The following is a 22,677-nucleotide window of genomic DNA, read 5'->3' on the forward strand; positions in this document are numbered from 1 at the left end:
GCTTGAAACATTTCCATGATGCAGTTTCAGGGACAGAAATGACCTCTCGACAACATTCTTATAAGTATTTTCTGGGGGTGTTACAATCTTCATACCTACGTACAAACTCGCAAAACTACCTGTGTGCTTACAGGAGATGTATAGGGTTTGGATGATGAAACGCCCAGTGGACCAGCAAACCTCACATCCCTAACAAGGAAAATCTTAGTTTTTCTCCCTCCCTGGTCCTACAGCATTCTTCCAGACTTCAGTCCTTTTACGTTTTGTGTTTAACATTGAACAATTTAAAGACAATACTTACATTAGATACCACTGTGATAAATGCATGTGCTATAAGAAATGGCAGTGTCTCAGGGGTTCCGTATTCAAAACAATCCTTCATGAGGGAAAGGCCATTTTTTCCACAAAACAGACAAACATAACGAAGCAAGTGCAATGGTACTTCTACATCCTAGAAATATTAAAAAAAAAAAAAAAAAAGAAAGAAGAATTATTTGAACAATCAATACTAGATCCGTTCAGATATACAGGAAATTCAAAAGCTACATTAGTATAACACAAATCTACACAGAGGAGCGAACACGGGTATTTTAAGTTTCTAGGAAATATGCACCTATTTAAAAATGGACAACTTACATTCATATCACAGAATGCCCCTAATATATTGCTTTCTTGAGCAGAAATATCCTGTTTAAAAAGAAAAAAAATAAAATTAACTAAGTGAAGCAATAAAAAGACATTTATGGAACAAAAAACAACGACCATTAACAGACATTATAGTCAACCAACAGAAAAAAACTAGAACCCTACTTTAGAGGGAGATGGAAGCTCAAGCTTTGCTCCGCTTCTACATGGTAAAACATACTTTTCCAGTTCATCATTTTACCTTTGTTAAGATGTATTTGTAAGTACACAAATATACGCTTAGGATAACATCGCAGCAGTAGCCCTCAATGGCTGGATTAACAGATCATTCTTCAATCCCGCCCCCCTTCCGATCACCAATTTTTTCAACAGGAATACTGCAAAGGGGATAGTCTGGCACACTGGCTGTACACCAGCCTGAGAATTACAGAACAGAACCAATCTAGTTGCTTTTGAAGGCAATTTTTTGCATAAAGATGAGACATATACGCAAACATCTGAATTTAGATGAAATGTAGGATGTTCTACAATCCTACATTTATTGACTTAAGGGGCTAAACTGTCACATTATTCATTCCCATCAGAATATTAGAATTCTTTAACTTCACCTACTATATTCTTTCATATATAACAAAACACATCATATAAGTGTCTAATATTCTTTACAGTATTAACCTAACTAAAGAGGAGGAAGGAATTGTATCACCCCATCAATCTGTTAGCTATTTGCTGCAACAAGAAATCTATTTTCTAGGAGTACTAAACTGAAAAGGGTTTGGAAAAATAGCTTTTCTTTTTAGTGTTCAGAGCATCCACTTCTTGGGCAGTATAAAGCAGGAATTTTCTTTATTAGGGTTGTTACACATATTGTGTGTATCTTGCATATGGCTGGGGGCAAAAGGGCACTGAAGACATCATAAAACCTGACTGTAAAAACCACAACATTGCCATGGATACTTGCAGGTGGTTACAGCACACATTCTTCTCCTTCCCATCCCTCCATGCCGAACACCCAGTTCTCACACTCACAAATCAAATCTAAGTTCAACATAAAGTTAAGTTTCTAAATGAAGTTTCCTGAATATATTTCAAATAGCTGTGTAGGAGTAAGCTTCTTAAAAATGTACCAGAGGATGCTAGAGGCAAGCAATTTTGGATGGATTAAGTATGATACAAACATTTTGAATTATTTGATATGCTCATATTATATCTAACCATTTATTTTCTTTTTTCTTCTGCTGAACTCTAAGTCATGCCCGAACTCGTGATACTCTAACAGTTATTTTTAAAACAGCTTTGAAGCCAGTAGGTGGTATGTTTTCAAGCAGCAAGAAAAGGTGTTCAGCACTCTGCTCGTGAAAACTGCAGAAATAGTGTGAGAAATTTCATTAGTTTTCTTGAATAAAAGAGAGACTTGTTGTCAAGTGAACTACAGTTCTTAGCATACAGAAATCAGAAACTCACGAAGGTCTGTTGTGCGAGTCTCGCAAAGCTTACTAAAAGTGTTGCACTTGAGAGACTGAGTCTGGAAATGTGACTTCTGTTCTTGCAGATGTGAAACAGAACGGAGACTGAAAATTCCTTAAGATCAAGTTCACAAGGAAATAAGAGAATTCCTCGTGGAAATCTAAAATGGCATTAAAAAACACCATCACCTCAGGTAAAATGTACTAGCTGAGGTCTGACATGGACACAATCTTGGTGGAGGGCAGGTAATTAGGGATATCTTCCAAGAAAATATTTACTTGAAAAGGAGAAGCAAAGATAGCAAGATTCCAAAGAATCAGGAACTACAGCTACAGGCACCTAAACAACTGATTTTTTTCCTCTTTCATTTCATCCTCTGTCAAGAACTGCTAAATGGTTGGGTAACTCCCTTCAGATCCATTGCTCATTCTGAGACAGTGCAAAGTTCAGGAGTGCACTTTACATCATTGTTTCTTTCTCGACAGCATTTTAAGAGCTTCCATTTTCTAGTTTGTTTTTTTTTCCCTCTGAAGTGTCCATTCTAGGTATTACACTTGCTGCACAGAGTAAGTACGAAAAGAAGAAAAAAAAAAATTAACTAATTCCAAAGTATGAACATCTCTCAAAAAAACCAGCCAACCATACTTATAGAAATATTTTGAGTTCATTTTGTTTAGGATGAAAAATAGACACAAAGGCCTCTCTCTCTGTGCACCAAAGGTATTGGTAGAATTCAACAGAAGCAAATGGTATGTTTCCAGATGTTCTCTTTACAGATCTTTTTTCAATAGTTATGTCCTGAAGTGCGCTGACCTCTAACTGACTGCAACTAATGGTGCTATTTTAGAAATCCAAACTTAGTAGAAAGACATTTTTCATTAGGCTTCTCATCAGTTTAAGAAAAGTTGAGACAAACATTCTGTCTATACAGATTCATATTCATTCTACACAGGTCAAGACTATACACTTGTCAATGAGCTTGATTTACTTCCACATGATGTAGTTTCACTGTCCTCGTATACAGCATATTTCTGCCCTCTGCAAGGCCGCTTGTTCAAGGTAGGTACCATCGTCAAGATCAGGCTTCCACGGTCTTCACTCTCTCACTTTAGCAATGTTGTAAATGTGTAAGGGACAAAAATAACTCCTAACCCATATAATTTAAGGACAAAGTCTATACGATCAAAACCAGGCAGATATCCTTTTATCTTGCTTTGTCATTCATTTTCATCCAACTTTGTAAACTCCTAAATTAGGGAAAACCTCCTACTTTCATATGAACGATTTTCTTCTCCACTAGATGGTCAACTGTAAAATGGCTTTGGCAAGCACCTGATAAGAGGATTACACTTCGAGACTTGTCTTCTGTCTGCTGGCATTAAGAACAAAGATCTTGGAGGTGTAAGCAGAGCAAAAGCAAACAGTGACACTGACTGCTAATCATTACCAGAAGGTAATAATGAAAGCCTTACACTAGAAATTTTTAAATGACAGTCTAATTGGTCATTTCTAGACAAAGTGAAACCTTACTGGACGTGATGACTCAATGAAATTTTGTAAATTCACCTTGAGAATCTGGAACAAGGAATTTCTGAAGCCAGTGAGAGTGGAGATTGGAGTCTATTTTGCATCAGAAAATTTCCCTTTTTCTAGGGCAAAAGAAATGCTTAGAGAGAGAGGGAGAGCTACACAAGCTTCTCCCAACAAATTCTCGGCAGATTTGCTCTGTTCAGGAATCTGTTTAGCTTACAAGTATAGATAATACACTTAAAACAAGGATTTTTGTTTTATGATCCCTTGAGGGCTGAGTCCAAGCCTGATCTAAAACAAAAAGTGCTCCCATTATTGGGACTAATAACTTGTCTCAATTCAACTAAGATGTGCTCAAGATTGAAATCCAAAATTAATTTCTAAACCTCATTTACTGAGTTACTCATGGTGGCAGAAAGTTTTGACACTAAAATAGCTAACATTACTACTTTAGAATAACAGAACCCTACTGCTTCCTAAATATAGGAAATTTCAGTTTGTGAGAAAAATGATTGATGCTGGGACCTTTTAAATGCAAACAAAAAAAAACTCCCCCCAAAAAGGAAAAAGGTACACAACAGATATGGCAGGCTAGCATACCTCCATAATCCATACCTGGAAACACAAAAAGTCTAGCAGAGAAGTAAAAAACTTGTCCCTCGCTCATCTGTACCTCAGGAAAGTGTTTTTCATTCTCGGCTTCCCTTTAAGTTCTGTTTTTAGGTTAGCTAATGAATGTATTTAATAATTCAAATGATATATACTAGTATGATATATATACGATACATAAAAGTACGTCTAGAGTGATAGCCAGCCACAGTACAGCAAGTTACAGTATATCTGCATCCAAATCACATTATGGCTGCACATCAAGTGAAAAAGAAATCCCACCAGGCACTTTGAGATTTTCTTTTTATCATTTGGAAGTGAAATTGAAAGAGAAGAAAAAAAAATATGAAATTGTCATTTAAAAGAAGCAAGTGTGCTTGTACATAGAAAAGCTGTTCCAGAATTGTTCATTGCATATTCCTATGAAGCTCATTTCCGTAGGCGTCCCAGAGGAGTACAAAAGATAAATCACTTAAGTAGTCATTGATTTTTTTTTTTAACTGACAAGATAGATCTACCCTCTACAGTTCCTACTTGCAGAGGCTGAACTACAGATTTATTTATGTATGGTGAAAGTTTAAAAGGCAGGCCAAAATGAACGATGGGAAACCTGAAATCCACAAATCCTAACTTTGCCTCATTTTTCTATACACATATATTTATGAAACAACCTCTGTTAACTTATGCCCATACGTTTTGGAATAAGACAAGGAACCAAAATCCAGCCCACTCAAAAAACCTGCTATGTTGCGGGTTTTAACTGGATTTATTGTCAGATATGGCAGGATTCATTCAACAAGAACCGATTATATCTTGTGATCACTCTAGCATACGTAACCAAAAATTATATATGACTTGGTATCTTCTCATTTTGGACTTGACTTAACCACTCAGAGCTCCAACAGAACTCCCAAAACTCTCTAGACAAAAAAAATAAAAAAAGACTTGGTTAACTGTAGTTTAATTCTCCACTTCGACTTTCTCAAAAGTTTGTTGGATAGAAGCTTTCTCCATATAGCTAAATATACATCTTCTTTCATACAAACATTGTAAAAGAACTGTTTATTTGTTATTAGACTACCACAAGTTGGATCAAAACCCAACCTTCACCAAGAACTCTATTGTTTCAACTAGGAAATGCTAACAACATCATATTTATTTCAGAAACTGTGGTTTAAACATTGCAGGATTTTTGAGAGTTTTTGTTTGGTGTTTTTTTCAGAAGAAAATATGGAAAATGTGAACAGTAGCCATAACAAATATCACACAGAAAAATCAGCACCGTAGAACAAAGCTACTTGTGGAGAGCTCAGTCATTCCAGTCAATTGAACAGCTCCTCTAACAAATAAGTTTGGTCTTGCACAAAGTTTAGTTTATGAAGCTTTGCTTCTAAAACCATAGATTGTAAGGAAAAGAAATTAGTAAACTATTAATGGGTTACCTTCTGGAAGAAAGGCTTCGCTATAGTCCCCTTTTTGCCTTCCTGTTATTTAAACAGTACAATAATTCAGTGTACAGTTCCATCCAACACTTATCAATATATTACCTATAACAATTAAGCATATTTTAAAGAAAGTGTAAGAGTATGTGTCATTTAAAAAGTTTCTCTGAAAAGTTCTACTGAAGTCAACAGGAGAGCTGAATTTGCCCATCCTGCGTGAAAGCAACTACCACCAAACACACACAGTCTAGTCATTAATGAGAACAAATAACCTTTCACAAAATAATTCAATATACACATAAAGATAAGATATACCTCTATTGTGGGATGAGTATTATGCTTATAAGCAGTGTACAGAGGAAACTGAATCTGAAAGATTTTTGCCACACACAGCAACAACTTTTCCTTCTCATCAGTGCTCCATAAGCTAAAAGCATCAGTGTTTTTTGCAGACTCCTCCTCTGTCAGGATACAAGTTCTTGTAGAATCTAATTTTTTCTCTACAGATTTTTGCCGTTCTCCATTTTCTTCTTCATGAGACTGTCTTTCTACATTCAGGGGCTCATCAGCATGATTACTCTGATCTTGCCATGTTGAATCTATATTAATAGTGCAATGTTTACAGAGCTGGTCCCGCAGAGCTTGAACTTGGGCAATCACTAAGTTAATAAGCGCACATACTACTTGGTTAAAGATCTCCAAATGTTTATACTCCTTGAAACAGCACAGACATTGTCTGTAAGAAAAAAGAAAAAAATAAAAATAAAAATTCCTGAAGTAGCTAAAATCAGAACAGGTAACTGACCAAAAGGACTCTTCACATTAAAACATTTCAAACAACAAAATATTTGACAGACCCATAAAAGTAAGGCAATCCAAATGAAACAGACTCTCCCCGGCAGCAAGTGGGAGTCACAAAGCCTTCCTTAAACCTTGTGAACATCCCATTATTTCCAAATGCTCACCAAAACTGTGAAATCCCTGTTATCGTTTGGCAGCTGCCACTGTGAGTAAAACATACAAAAGAAATCTTAGGGGCAAGGTCACTGTACTACTGGAGAAGCAGTGTTCCTCAGTATGTTCCCCTGAATCCGTTTCCTCGTCTGGTTTTCTCCACTGGTATTTTTTGCAATAAAGCGCCTGACATGCTTGTCAGCTGTGTAAGAACTAATTATTGTTATTTTTAAACCAACAGGGCTGCAAAATAACTTTATTTTTAATTGAGTATTTAAGCTCACTTCCTTTATCTGCATTTGGATAGAAACACCATGCACATTGGTACCTTTTACCCATATGGGAAAAAGCAGTATCAAGTATCTTCATTACTTTCTTCACTATGTAGGCTCAGAGATTATTCCTCTGAATATCTACTGATACACTGTAAACTGAAAAGAACAAGGGGGAAAACTATATGCCATCCCTTTAGCAATATAATGAGAAAAACCAATCAAATCATCAAGTTAGAAAACTCTAATACAGCTCTAGTTGTGGGCAGGGATAACTATATATATCAAAGAGATTCTGGGTGCATAAACCCCCCGAGACAGATACCCTAGAACTTATTGTCTGGGAACATTTGCTTCTTCTGTATAAACAAGCAATCTCCTTATTCTGAACAAAAGGTGGAGCATATTCCCCTAAAAGGATCTAAATCCTGGAGAACGTAGAGAAGAAAGCAAGCAATAAGCAAGGGTGCTTCGACGAAGACTAAAATTAAAGGCTACGTGCTTGTAACAGAATCTTTGAGATGGACTCAGCTCTTTCTCACTCAAACTCTACGGAACAATGGAACTGCTATATGAACTGGTAGCTGTCTTGCAGTAGAGACCCTTCTCCTGTTACATGGGGAACAATGGACTCCAATCCACAACTAGGGTTCTAAGAAACTAAAATAATACAAAAATTACACATACCATTTCTGAAAGAAATGAGCAGGCAAAAGATAGGGCAAGAAGTTATCAATAAGAAGTGATTAAAAAAAAATCTTCTGCAAAACATAGCATTTAATCTAGAAACTGGGCTTACTCAATTATAATTTGTAAGAAAAAAAAGACAGAGAACTCAGAACTATGACAGGTAGAGGGTGCTGCCTCTCTTGAGGGAATACAAACATGCCCTTGAGCTACAGCTCTTAAAGCATATACATTCTGAATACAGATTTTTTTTTTTTTTTAGTGGGTAGGCATAAAGATAACATTCAGTATTCCCTAATTCCAGCACAGATATAGTGATGGAAGCATCTAAACCCATTTGTTTCATCTATGCAGGAAGAAAAATCCTTTTAATATCGTGGAAGTGGGGTGTCTGCACCCGTTGGAAAAAATAAATTTTGTGATTTACTTGTAAATGTATTTTCATATTAACAAATTACAACAACGAATTGCAGGCAAAACCAAGTTTATCCTCAAGCGTTTATCCTTGGGGAAAACTACGTGCAATAGGTCCATCACTTATGCCTACAAATTACTACCCCGCTTGGCTGTAACAAATTATTCTCAATAATAATGAAAACAAAGTCTGGTGAAGACTTCTCGCATATCTGTATTTGAATGTCAACTGATATTGGAGAATTCTCTGCTGGGCAAAGGCACATTTTTCAAGACAGAGGTATATGCAAAACCTCTAAGTCTTCATGCATCTGAATGCGTTCACAGGAAGAAGAGCTCCGCCAAAAATTAAAGATCTATGAAAAAATGAGTATGCTACAAATATGGCTTCTTTGAACATAATTTCCAGAAGAAAAATTAAGTGGAAACACTACATGCAGATGGAAGAAAAAGGTATTCTTCAGGCTGAGTTGCCAACTGATCTTCTGAAGGAAAGCAGAGATTTAAACTACAGGTAACAAAACAAGAAGTAGTTCTGAAGGAAGGCCTCAAGCACAAAACAACAAGCAGAACTCTCAAAAGCCCATTTGGCAGAGCAGAAACCAGACATGAAATTAAAATGTAAGGTAAAACTCCTTCCTGTGGCCTCTTCGCTAGACTCTGATTTGAATAGGTTAAGGACTGTTTTCCATACTCTTTTAACACATGGAAGGTAAAAAGAAACCAGAAGAAAATAAAGAGTTAAGTGTTAACCAGTCTTTATTTTTTCTTCAGGTTGGATTTGTCATGCCATAGCTGTTGAACTGAGGAAAACTCTAAACAGCTGATAACCTGGAAAGCGACTAGGTTGCAATTGTTCTCAGACAAACTTGGGATCTAGGACCTGTCAAGAAATGACAGGATTCTGGTTTCTGTTGCTGCTGTTTATTATGATTTAAAATTCCTTCTCTGTGTCTAATAGCACATTGCAGAAGATAAGGAATTTGCTTTGAGTGTCGTCTTTGGGCAGAATGAGGAAGAAGAGGATTCTGCTTTCACAGGTATCCAAAATGTGACATTCCTTTTTTTCTTTTGGAGTCTTCTAAATACCAGAATAACGTTTTCCAATTTATTCTCTATGCTTTGGCCAATACTTCTCACGATTCAGTTTGGTCTTGTGACCACTGCTGAGCACTGAATTCCAAACATCCTTACTGTAGATTCTTTCTGAAAACTAATATCCATATAATTCCTTGTGCTGGAAAAAATAAGTAGCTGTGAGGTAAGCAGAATAGCTGATATAACTAGTTTTAAAAAAAACAACAGTAATTTAAATAATAGATTAAAAGGAATAATCTAGTTGGTTTAAGACAACCATGTGCAAAGGATTTTCTTTATCAGTTTAGTAGCTATGGGCTGCAATTGTTCATCATCTTGACTTATTAGATATTAGAACACTGAGAAAAATTTAACATGGTGGTCCCATTCAGAGAGATCTTTTCTCAAATTCTTCTTACCCTACCCTGCTTCCACAGAAGGTGGTCAGAAAATTTCATGTTAGAGCAGCACCACACATGATTTGTCATTGCAATATAGCTATTTATTGCTACACAATTATTACAGCATCCAGAATGCGAGATTCAAAATATGCTTTGCCCAAAATGCACTGGGTAACTTGTTTATTTTTATTTAATAAGTAGTAAAATGTCCTTTACTCTACAAGTATCACTTAGCTACACGTTAATAACTTGCCCATTCTAATGCAATCTACTGTATTTTTTAAGAAGGGAAATCTACTGTTGAGATCCAGTATCATGAACACTCAAACTCATTCCAAAGTTACCTTTGTGTCCAGGAATTGATGTAAGCAAATATCTTGAGGGCATGTTCCTTTCTGAGCTGCAAGCCGTCAGCACCTTCAATGTCTGATACTAAAGAAAACAAAAACATAAACATATTAGTAGCAAAAAAAAAAAAAAAGTGCAATTGCTCTATTTTTATTAGAAATTATCTTCGATAGCATGAAAAATAAAAAAATATATGTTGTAAAAATAAACACCAGTAATAAAGTTACAGCAACTTTATGTGAAAGGTTTTTCAGCCTGAAGATGTGTAATCTCCAAATAAATCATCTTTTCGTATTGGAAACTGAAGCCCTCAACCAAGTCTACATATCTTTTGCTTCAGTAAACAGAGAAAAGGTTTAGACGCAACTAACTTGAAAACAGAAACTGCATGGTATTCTTGAATACTGCTGTGAAAATCAGTGGTTGAGAACAGCCCCTTCTTCAGAAATACTCTGCGTAAGCTTCACTGGGAACTACGGATTGATGTGCGCTTTCAAATATGAACCTTCTTCAACAATTTTACTTATTAACCAGTTTGGGTTTTTTTTGTTTGTTTGTTCGTTGTTGGGGTTTTTTCCAGATTTTAAAGTCTGCATTTTAAGATGACCATGAGACATTAACTTCCTTTTCCTGATCAGATAAAGATTGGCAGGGGAGGAACAACCAAGAAACAACCAAAAAACCCACAACAGCAAAACTATCAAGATAAGAACAATGTGCAGTGTATGTACAAAGTTATTTCAGACTAGCTAAGTTGGTGATTATTACTTTCAAACATGGACGTGTCTATACTGACATTTAACCATAACGAATCACTAATTGGCAAAATGATAAACATTCATTTATTACAGCTGGAAACCAGAACAGTTACTTACTGAATTCAAACCCCAAATATTTCAATAATTTATTATCAAATGTTCCACTTCCATCTAAAAAATGCTCATACACTCCAATAAACCAAACATCAGTAGTAGTCCACATCTCCACCTATGCATCAACCAATTATATACCAGGGCACCGGATTCTATCTACTGGTCACACACCTTCCTCCAACTATCAGAGCACAATTCTCATTTCCTCCGTGGCTTAAATTTCCATACACTTCTACAATTATCTACTCGCTATACAAATTGAGAATGTCAGCGCTCCTTTTAAGTTGACCATTTAATTTATAACAAAAATAAGTACTCATTTCCACATTTCACATGAAATGTCAAGTATTAGGTGCTTACAAAGCTACTTTACAAGCAAGCTTTGTGGGAAAGGTTCTCTAACAGAAGCAAGCTCTTCAGAATCCCTGCCTCAACCTCTTTTCCACCCTCAGCCTTGCGAGGTCCTACGTGATCTATCAATACAGGATTCCAAACACTACAGCTAATTAATGAAAGTCTGCTGGCACAGATCAGAAAGTGAAGTTCAGAAGAATACCACTTCAGAGAATAATCACACAAAGCAAATACCTATGACTTTCTTTAAAATAAGGACATTACATATGTACATACATACATATTTTCCTCTATGCACACAAATATAAAAATACACAAAAAGCAGTCTCTCAACAGGATACCACTAAACTTTAAAAATCACTTTTCTGCCTCACTCCTAGAGGGCTTTAAAGGTCCCTACATAACACTGGACAAAGTACAAAATTGACAAGCAGACTAAAAGATGGGTATCACTTGATGCTACTTTTTATTTTTAACACCACAAATTACCAGGACACTCGACTCTCTTAAGGCCAAAGCACAGCGCTGAAGAAACCAATAACTCTGTCAAACAATTTAGGTCAAGCTTACCACAAAAGACAGATGCTTAACTAGAGATAGTATCTAAAAAGAGACTCGCCCAGCATAAAAGTTTCATAAAACCTTGTTGGGCATTGTTTCATTATGATGAATTTCAAACCTGACACAAAAACAGTTGATGATAATTCAGTAGCAAGGAACCTAATTCTAACGTGTACAATCTCACATATACATTTATAAAATTTCCCTCATCCCCACATCACCCTACTTAACAAACACACACTCTGACAAGTAGGACAGTGACTCCTAACTTCCAGAGCAGCCTTTTCACTGCAATAGTTTGAAACGCTCCCAAATTTCCCTCTATGAGACTAAGAAAAACCTGAAGAACTGAAAGTCAAGTAAACTGGTCCCTTAAAAGGTACCATTGCCACGTGAAGTGTGCAGAACGTAGAAGGTGCGGAAATACTGAAGCTTATGCTCCAGGTCCAAAAAATAGGGAGGTACATGCACTAGTTGGAGAAACCTGTTATTTTCCTGTTTATGCATTCTATATCTCACACGTAGACCAACTTCAAGTGGTCTTATTTACTAATCATTGCTAATTAATACAGTGGCTACATACACGATTTCCCTTTTGTTTTCTGTACCTAGAAATAATATTGGGTTTGTTCCTGAAAATACTCAGGAAGCTCAAAACAGGAGCAACCACACTGAGGCTGCAGTTTTCCACCGAGCTGATCTAAGTCTGTGCCACTACCAAAAGGGGCAGCAGCACATCTGGCAGGGCTTCTCCTACTGGACCTTAACTGAAGCTCTCTCTTTTACTCCCCAGCAGAAATGATGTTTTTCAGCTCAGCTAATTTATGTCCGCACAACCAACATTTCAATCTTAGGTTTTTGAGTTCCTGGCTTATTCTGGATATCAACTTTGTAGATACTCTTGATTTACAGCACTTCTCTTTAGGGACACGTGCAGCTTGGAGTACAGTAAGAATTGGTTATGAAGCCTTTCTAGTATTTTTTGAATTGAAAAACGTACAGCTAGAAAAGCAATAGGAACAACCACACTCGTTATCATTCCTGTGCATTTGTTGATTTTAGTCAGTTCTGTACAGACTCCCTTGCTGTATATGATTTCACTTCCCATTGCCGATGTCTCTCTCTCTCCTTTCAAACTAGTTTTCTTCTACCTTGAATGGGCCAGTAGTTAAAACAGACTCATTCACTTGTAAATAAAGCATATCCCTTTAGTCTCTCCCATATTCAAGCATCCTGCATGCCTTAGATCCTCCTTAATCTGCTGTCTCCCCAGTCTCCCACACTTCCAGTGTTTCAAACCCAGCAGTAACAATCATGCCAAACTTTTTCAAAAACTTTTCCTGTGACAAGCCTCCTTCTTGCAAATTGATTTGGTGGATAAGACTTTCCCCTAGTTTCATACCTAAGGCAGTGATTCCCTCAGGATGCGCTAAGGCATGCTTAAGTGCTTTGAGAGCATCTGAAGCACGTCAAAGTGGCAACTTGTGTGCTTTCATCAATAAGAATTGATAATATGTGCTACAGAGCTTTACAGCCAGTCATTCCATGATCTATTAGTATCTCTCTCAGCAGTGGCACTCCAATCCTAGGCTCAGCTGCTTCGCTCCCTGTCTCCAGCCGCTGCTTCCTTCTCCAGGCACTCAGAAGCTAGCAATGTTAGAGGTGCCTTCCCTAATTTACTCCTGAGCTCAACTTTCTTCTCCTTCCTTAAATTTGCTCTTGCAAATTTTTCTTCTCAGTTAAAGCCTCTTAGACCTTCTCACCCTCCAGTCCTTCCTCTTCCCTCTTTCCATGCACACAAACACCTTTGCCCTGCGCTAGATCCAATTTCAAGATCAACATAACCCAGTTCAAGTCCACACTACTAACAGCATCCGTAGCCATGCATTTCAACTACTCCCAACAATCCTGCAGGAACCCAGAGAGCCAGACTGGGAACTGAGCAAATCCAACGCACCAATCTAACCAAACATTACCCACTTCTTTGTTGGCTTTGTAAACCACTGAATACTCAGGGTGGCAGCTATGTAAGCGGGGGGGGGCTGGAAAGGAAAGCCTGAGGAGTGTGAGGCTGAGAGAAGTAAACACCTCTGTAGTGACTGCAAAGGCAAAATTGCCTCACCCCATCTGGAGTAACTTCACCCTCATACTGCTTATCTACAGGCAAAGCAACTGAACATACGGTTACTATCACAATATGGAAAAAACACAATGGTGAAGGCCTTAAACAGATCCATCCAAGACAGAACTAGCCAGCAGAAAGAAGAAAAATTAGTATGTAGGTAAATTCCAGCTAAATATATTCCACAAATATAATGTAGGAAATGGGGTCTTTCTGCATACTTGCAATGCCTCGCTTCACTGAATCTTTACAAGATGGTTTAGAGATCTATTTGTCACAGTAATACAATCTAAGAAATAGCTGAGCTGCTTAACTAACCCAAAGTAATAATCATTAATTGCTTTATATTTTTTTTACCGTCTTCTAATGTAGAAGTTTTCAGATGTTCTTTTGAAAAAAATCAGACATACTTAAAATGTAATTGTTGATTCAAGTAGCTGACAAGAAGCCAAAACACACGATGGTAAAAGTAAAAATTTAAAACATTCCAGAAAAAAAAGAAAATTTTCTTGCTGTTTCCCCAGTCTCCCATTTTACTTGGCTAGCTTTAAATCTTCCACAAAAAGGTGATTTGCTAGAAGTGTATTATAGTACTAGAAACAACACAATCTCCCAAGCTAAGAAAAAAACCTATTAATAAAGCTACTAAAGCAGGCAAATTACAGAAGATGAGAAAAATATAAATCAACTGCAAAGAAGGGGGCAATATAATTTCGACTGTGAACAAACGAGGCTCAGATCATAAGTGCATTTTTAGCAAGAACTTCAGAGCTAGAGGAACAGACTGTAATTAGACCTCAAGGACAACTATCATGCTAGACTTGCGAGGAATATCTTATATCCAAAGGTCACTTATCACACTAAGTATAAAATCAAATGGCAAGTAAAAATAATAATTTTTTTAAAGTAGACTTTCTCTACTTTCAGAAACATAAAATAGTAAAAGAGTAAACAATAGAACATTTTAATATATATAACTAATTTCTACTTATTCAAAACTGTAACAAGGTACAGTTGCACACAGATTCTGCTCCCTCTCCCTCCTCCCCCAAGCTTCATCTGATATCAGCTTCTCATGGGAAAGAGTGCATCACATTCGAAATGGACATTATTCGCAGAAATTGCTCCCTGATACTGGCTAAAGAGAGGAAACAAGAGCCATACACTAAAGAAAACAGTATTAGGGACACTAATACTAATCTTGAAAGAAATATATAAATAATCTTCTGTATAATACCACTGTTCACACAGAGAACCAGCACATTAATTTTTTATACATATATGCATTGAGATGTTTTCTGTTATTTGTAGGGGGTTTCTTTTTGTTTATGATCAATAGTAAATAAGATGATGGCCACAGAGCTTAGTGTCTCCTATTCCCTTTCGACTTTCATCTGTAAGAATTACTCCTTTTTTATTATAAAGGATTCACGGTTGCCTTAGATTTATTCAGCAGAGTTCTTCCAGACCTTTACAAAGCCATCTTTGACAAGTATCTAAAGGGACAGTGTCAACTTGAAGTTCAATGGCGATAGTTTAACTGTCCAAGCTCTTCTACAACTTTCCAGTGAGGAAAAGGAAGTCTCCTTTCCACTCCTCAGTCTCCATAAAACAAAAGTGTGCCAGAATACCGACTAGATACACATAACCAACAAGTACTGAAACACTGTTGTAGAATGTACTATCAAATAAAAAAGCAAGTTAATTATTCAGTATTAGAAACATTGTTCAAATGCCAGGTTAACATAGGAAAAAAACCAGCTCGGTCACCCAAAATACTGTAGTAATAAAATTCTATAATCATATGGTTAAGATGCTTCTGAGTGCCTTTATGATATCTTTATGATACTGAGACGTCAATGCCCATCCTCATCACACCACTACAGCACCGCATTACGGATAACTATACCCACTTGCATTTCATAACACACCTAAATTCATTTTAAGTCTAAATTGAACTCTAAGTTTCTTATATTTACAAATGCTCTAATTTCATAAATTTATTTCCTTCCTGCAAATTTTTGATTACAAAGCATACAGAGATTACAAAGCAAATATTACAGAGACAACATAATAGCCTAAAGACAGGAATTAGTAACCCTTTTAAAGTCTCATTTCCTTAGAAAAACAAACTGTGATCAAGTTACTGGCCTCTATCAGACACTTAAACTTTTGAACATAAAAGCAATTTCAACAAATCTGACAAAGGTTTGCAAGCCTAAACAATACTGTCTTCTTATGAATGGAAACAGAGATGCTACTCAAATGAGTAAGGAAAAAGCAGTTTTGTAACTGGTCCCCCAAATCAGTCATCTGCTGGTTATTCAGCACCTGCGTAATTCCTCATAGCCACCACGAGATCAGAAAGGCCTGAAGAGCTGTGATTCAGTATTCCAATGCATAGCATAGCTACGCTGGAGTAGCACAAGCCTTGGTACGTTCATCAGATAGAGAGCACTTGTAAGACATAACTTCACCAGAACAGGGCAAATCAGCTGATCCTAGGCAATTGCTGTCTTTATATTATCTCCCTGTTTCCCTGCAAACACCACCAAGTTCTCAGTCCTTGAATCTCATTCTCTTCACTTAACATATATTTCCCTTTCCATCCTATCTCCCTCATCTTCTCCAGCAAACACCTGTTTTCCTTTTACTATAATACACTAAGGCAGTCTGGAGCAAAACAGCAGAAGCTGACTCTGAAAAGCTGTAGGAAATTTAAAATTGCCATCTATTGAAAGTGATGCCACCCTGAAGTCTCCAGCATGCTAGGTCACGATTGCTTCGGGTTAAAATGCCCCCTTTAGAATGGCCATAGATGTCTACCTAAGCCAACAATTGTCCTTATTAAGAGCATCTTAGGATTTTCACCTTCCCAAAGAGAACATGCCACAGCAACTGCGTCCACGGAGAACAGTGCCACATGGAATTATTATAAATGCAGTCAAATCTCAATTATCAGCTGATAATTTACCCAGAACTACCCAGACGAATTATAATCTAAACAAACACAACTGTAGTGCTTCATTAGCCAGTTCAGGTCCAGAAGTAGCATTGCAACTTTCAGACAAAGCAAAGCCTAAATTATTGCGCTGTGCGAACCCACACTGTTCCCACAGAGTTCGCCACAGTTCAAAGCTCACACCTACTGCATCCACGCGGTACTATCTATCAGTAGAAATTTAATCTGGACTAGATGGGAGTGTGAAACACCCAATTCAGGTTGGGTTATGCCAATGGCGGGAGAAAAAAAACAGTATCACATCCAGCATGGAGTGGCATGGATACAGAAAAGTATAAGACTACCATCAAAAGTTTAAGCAGCAGAATGAGCTTGAATCAGTTAAATACCACGTAATGCAGGTATGGCTTTTTTGATCAAACACTGGTACGAAATTATCTAAGATCAGCTTGTGGGTGATGTGGCTGTGAATGGAATCAAAAATGGGCCAACTGCACATTGCTCTGGCTTTGCTGGCCCAAGACGACCCACCACGAGTCTCAGCGTTGTCCTTTTCAACCCCCCAGCTTCTGAAAGGGCTCACCGACCCCAGCACCGCACACCAGGAACGCACAAAGTCTGCTCGTGACCGGTGTGATGTCCAGGCCGCTGCACTTCTGTGGAAGCCTGAGTGAGGGGAGCAGCAGCCCGGCGGTACAGCATGGGTGAGCCTGGGTCCAGCAGGTTTACCAGCTCTGGTTCAACGTTAGTCCTGTCAGATGGAAGGCGTTTATGAAAAGATCTATGGTATCTTTGCACTGTACCTCCTAATGCTTCTGTTATCTTGGGATTTTCAGCAGCAAAGATATTGCAGCCCTCCCTCTCCAGGGAAAGGCAAGTTACACATTATTAAGGAAAAAACGTATAAAGCAATTTCAAAGCGTTTGTGCCACTCGCTGGAGTTTAAAAAAAAAAAAAAGTAGTAGCCTTATTTCAGAGTCCTATTTTAACTCAGTATTGTAAATTGTCTTCGCCTCCAAGATAAGACGTTACAATTCTGGGAAGACTGCGTCTTCATCTTTAATATAAAGTTGTTATAGTTCCTCTTTTAATAAAAAAAAATCCAGCTCAATTTAAGTAGTATTTTCATACAATCAAGTCTGACTGAAATCACTAAAATGTATACTAGATGCGAAGAGTCAGGCTGCTCATCATAATATTTTGACAACGGCCACTACAAGTGTCTTAAGGAATCAATTCAGGATCGGACAAGCACTGCATAAAACCAGGATTTCTTAGCACATCACTAATTACTCCAAGGTACATTTCAAAGCCGGCGCTGACACTGTCAATGCCAAAACTAGTGCTCTGATAAAGGACTGCTTACCCTCAGTTTAGAACAGAGTACTTACTTGCATACTTTCCTTTTAATAACATATGAACTTCGAAAATAATATATCACTACTTGAATGACTCTGGTTTTGAATGATTTTGCTTTAAATACTCCAGCTCTGAACTTTTTTAAAATACTAATTCAAGATGAAAACATAGAACTCGAAGTTTACCAAACTATTTTATAAGTAGAACGAAGATTTAATCGCATGAACAAGGTTCCAAAAGCTAAAGAGGTTTTCTATTAGTCTTAATTAAAAGTAGCAAGGAATGCAAAAATTAAATTATGTACTCCAGGAAGCATTCTATTTTCAAGAGAGAACCTTGCAAATTAGTTCAGCTGTACTACTTGACACACTATGAATCAGTTACAGAAAACAACAGCAGCTTTTCCCCCACAACTAGAAAGCGCAGGCCCAGGACTGAGCCACCACAGCCAGTAAGAAGCAACAGATTACCAGCAGATTTATATCAAAAGCACCTGATGACTGTGCTCCAGGTTTTAGGGACAAAATCTGCAAGAGGGAAATACGATTAGTTTATTTCTTACAAAGTATATTTGAGCCTGCTTAAAAAAGGAGATAAGACAGATAAATGGGCAATGGGTCATTATACCAAATGGAGCTTCAGGCAGTTTGCTGTAAGCCCAAGAAGAGCTTGCTGAGCATTTGAACTCTAAGGCAATACTTGTTGTCATCAACACAGACGCAAGCAATCCTCATTCAAAAAGGAGAATAAAATATAGAGAAAGGATAGGCAAGCAGCAACGTTGCATTCTCTCTTAACTTTCAAACATATGCTCAAATTTTGCACTCACTTTTGCTAGATAATCTGTATTTAATAATTCACTGAAACACATGCTGTATTCAGGAATTTATTGGCTAATGCATAATCATATGAAAACTAGTAGACTGAAAGAAATAAGAGATGGCTGAAGGCAATGTCTGTGGTTTATACAAGTATCTCCAAGACTGCAGTTAAGTCTCACGACAAGCATCCCTCCCAATCAGAAAACGTATTTACAGATGTCATTTTGATATAAACAAATATTTTGCAAGTCAGGTATCATCAAGTGCACACGGGTCAGTATCTGTAGCTATGGCTAAACACCATGTACAAAGCCAACTCACTTTGGAAAGATTCAAACCGGCACTGTTGTTAAGACTTCGTGAGTTTCCAAGATAGCGATGAAAATTGATCTCAAATCTGATCAACTTGATCAGACTGTATCTACTTTAAATATTACATCAGCAGATAAAGCATCGAGACTTATGACTTGAAATACTTTGTGGTAAAAGTTTAATTTCAAAGATTAAGAAAAAAAGTAGCTCAGAGAAAAAAAAAAATACTTAGTTCGACCATAAGTAAGTGTATTCTTAACTGTGAAAAGTCAGAGACTGGCCAATGCAGCAAAGAATTTACTGCATTGGCCATCCTTAAACCAAGCAAAACAACTTACTTGTATTGAGCTTTGAGCTCACACTCCCCAGTGCTATCCTATACTAGTTCCAAGAAGGAAAAATAAAGTTGTTCACACTCTTGTATCAACTGATGACCGCTAGCCTAGAGCATAATTCCACCACACACCTCCTGTCCGAAATACCAGGTGACTGAAAAGGGTGGCAAGAAACTGTCCTATGTAAGCTTACAGACAGACCATTTCCCAAATTCCCTAGTAGATTTTGATATTCTGGCCCTTCTACAGCTTTTCTGGAGTTGTCCTCCCTCGCAAACATGCCGTTGTCTATTTCCAGCACTGTTCATAGCTTCTACAGAGAGAGTGTAGAAGTGAAAGCACTGTCAGTTTTGTTGATGCCCAGAATGAAACTGATCACTGGACTTGCACAATACAGAGACTACTCCCAGAAGACGACTCTGAAAAACACTCATTTTTCAGTTCACCCCCTGCCCCATACACTTAAAAAATAATTTCTCTAGTGGTGAAAACAAAGGGGTTTGTATTGTAACTTAAATTAGGAAGAATTTAACAGTTACGTGTCACGGATTAATAAACAGGCAACTGACCGCTTCCTGAAAATGAAATTAAGCTCTCATTAAAAATTATCAAACCCCCCCCAAAGGAGTTGAGAAGCACAGTAGGGAGATAAAGACAATGAGCGTTGCACAACACAGCATAAAGCACGCACACTAATACCATGCAATTTGTACAGTTCTTGTACCCATGATTTCTTACAGAGGAACACGGAAGAGGCTAACAGGCTACCTTCTCAAGAAAAATCCAGTTGCAGCTTAAAAAGCGGGACTTCTACTCTTGTAAGTGTAGAGAAATACTTCACGTTTTGAGGGCACTAGTTCTACACAAAATAAGAAAAGCGATGCGCTTCTATAGCTGGAAGAAGGGGGGAAAAAAAAAAAAAACCACCAAAACACCCAACTTTTTCAAGGTTTGCAGAAAGCTCCAGTGCTTCAGTTGTACTTCGTGAACTTGCAAAAAAACAACAAGATATCATCCTTGCCTGCTCCTTAGCACAGCAGGTATGAAGCAGCACATTCTCAGCTATTAAGGAATCTATACAGTACTTAAGAGCAGTGTATATAGTAAGTCTTTTGGTTAACATATTTAAGACTACAGTGACCTGCTTTACTATAGTTTTCATCCTAAACTTTTCCCTGTTTCTGTATACAATTACATAGATTAAAAATGCTCAAGTGGAAGTCAATTAATAAAATGTTGCAAAGAATTGGAGGCTTCTTCAATCTAGTATGAAGAGGCAAAACAACACTTTGCCACTCGCTTCCTAGACAGGAACCGATGATCTGCATGGATGCTGATCTAGAAATCATGCCTCAATTGTCACGTGTTTTTGAAGTCTTATTTACAGACCTTCTACACATTAGCTAAATAAAGGTCAACACTCAATGGCGCTTTTTCCACAAGGACTTTTTCTGACAAGTTTCAACTTCTTCAACCAGTTGTTCCAGCACTAAATCTCCCAGAGGAGTTCTATACATACACATACAAGTACGTATAGATAAACAGGGCAATTATCTCCTCTTCTAATATTATCTGAAAATAGCTAAAATGTATTTGCACCAAATTTCCTCAAGAAGTTCACCTTTCACCATACAAGCCAGATCTGGAAAATCCCAAAAGTAAAAAGACAGACACATAAGCTGGGTATTTTAACGAAGTATTAAGAAAACCACAGAGATCCTCACAGTTACAAGTCCGTGTTTAGCATTCAGCTTGCAAATCAACTCCCATACAAGGAAAGGAAGAAAGTGAAAAGAACAGTTTCTCACCTCTTCACAGATTAGATTCTAGAAACTGCCCATTTGCTACACAAACTGAAAAAAAGAAATTGCCACAACATATGCTTAAACAACAGAAATTAAATGGCCACAACTATGTTTAATTGCAGCATGCTATTAGTATAAGCAGCATTCAGTGGTCATCACAACCAGTTGCTCCTGAAGATGGTAAGATTATTTTTTGGGTTGTCCCAGCATCCTGGCAACTATAAATGCATAGCTTAGCCTGCAAAAATACTTATTAGCTACCTGAGCTGGTAAAACTAACAGGTGAGCTACATTAGAAAAAGAAATGTAAAAAAAGTAAGTACATCACAAAAACCATTCTATACAGAGAATCCTTCCCTCCCTCCCTCAGAAACTCTCTTCCGTACAGTGGGAGCCTTAATGGGACTTGTTGGAAGCACCATGACACCAATGTAGCATTGCCATCATCCACAGGCAACTTCTGACTGATATTTCTCATCTTTCCTGAATCAGACCTGAACAGTCATCAAGAGAATACGGGAAAGAAAAACAAAAAGAATCTATTATGGAAGCCTGTTAAAGGAAACAGTAATAGGAAGACACAGAACTATACATAAGACAACACTGAAGAATTAAGCAGGGTGGAGGATAGAGGGAAGAGCAGAAAGAGCATACAAGTAAGCAGAACAGAAACTAAGAAATGGAAAAAAATCACAAGCACAGAAAAATGACAACTTTGAAAGCTAACAGAAGAGTTGCAACAAAGATGAGGTGCAGGACAGAGTACGAATATGATCTAGCATTTAGATGAAACTAAATACTTAAAGAAGAAAATACAAGGAATAATAGGAACCAAGTAGTAAACACTGCTTTCCCCTTCCAATCTCTAAAACGCCAAATTGCAGACTGCTCATCACTTGTCCACGGAACGTGATTCTGAGAAGCAAGATCTGCTTTTCTGACTCAATGTTACTTGAACACAGGAAGACAGAAGCAAACTGCAGTGACACGGAGCAATCAAAGTAGCAAGGAATTAAAAGCCACAAAGTGAAAAGTCAGTATTAACAATTAAGAAATATATTTTACTGTTTAACATGGAAGAAAAATAAGCAAAAAGGAGTTCTAAAAATTAAAAGGAAGGGTGAGTCTCATAATCCCCTGAAGCCATACAAGTCCTTCCATGCAAGACAAAACCGTTGGTCCTCCAAAAGCCAAGGCATCGCCTCCAAGTCAGGCAGAGGGAACTAGGGCCAGCGTCTGCTCTCCAAGGTACTGCCCCTTCTACTGCAGCTCGAAATTTCTGGCCCAAACATCCTCTTACCGACAACGCCCTGTTACGCTCCCCATCA

General features: G+C 37.5%; 1 protein-coding gene across 19 annotated transcripts in view; it reads right to left on the bottom strand.

Annotated features, from left to right (window-relative positions):
• Positions 1-22,677, bottom strand: part of USP34 (ubiquitin specific peptidase 34) — a gene marked incomplete at its 3' end in the record, with an annotated part of 139,784 nt that overhangs the window by 109,423 nt on the left and 7,684 nt on the right. For 13 of the 19 annotated variants that reach the window (XR_014227723.1, XM_082307417.1, XM_082307408.1 and 10 more), the window contains exons 2-6: positions 9,843-9,930; positions 6,009-6,429; positions 5,694-5,735; positions 637-687; positions 302-451 (exon numbers count right to left, since the gene is read on the bottom strand). Coding sequence is in view for 18 of the 19 variants with exons in the window: in XM_082307417.1 (XP_082163543.1) it covers positions 302-451; positions 637-687; positions 5,694-5,735; positions 6,009-6,429; positions 9,843-9,930 (752 nt within the window). Of the gene's footprint in view, positions 1-301; positions 452-636; positions 688-5,693; positions 5,736-6,008; positions 6,430-9,842; positions 9,931-17,304; positions 17,361-22,677 lie in introns of those variants that run through there. The other 6 variants (XM_082307410.1, XM_082307405.1, XM_082307416.1 and 3 more) reach the window with 2 other exon arrangements.

This window comes from Platalea leucorodia (genome assembly GCF_965183815.1).
Source record: "Platalea leucorodia genome assembly, chromosome: 3".
Classification (NCBI taxonomy): domain Eukaryota; kingdom Metazoa; phylum Chordata; class Aves; order Pelecaniformes; family Threskiornithidae; genus Platalea; species Platalea leucorodia.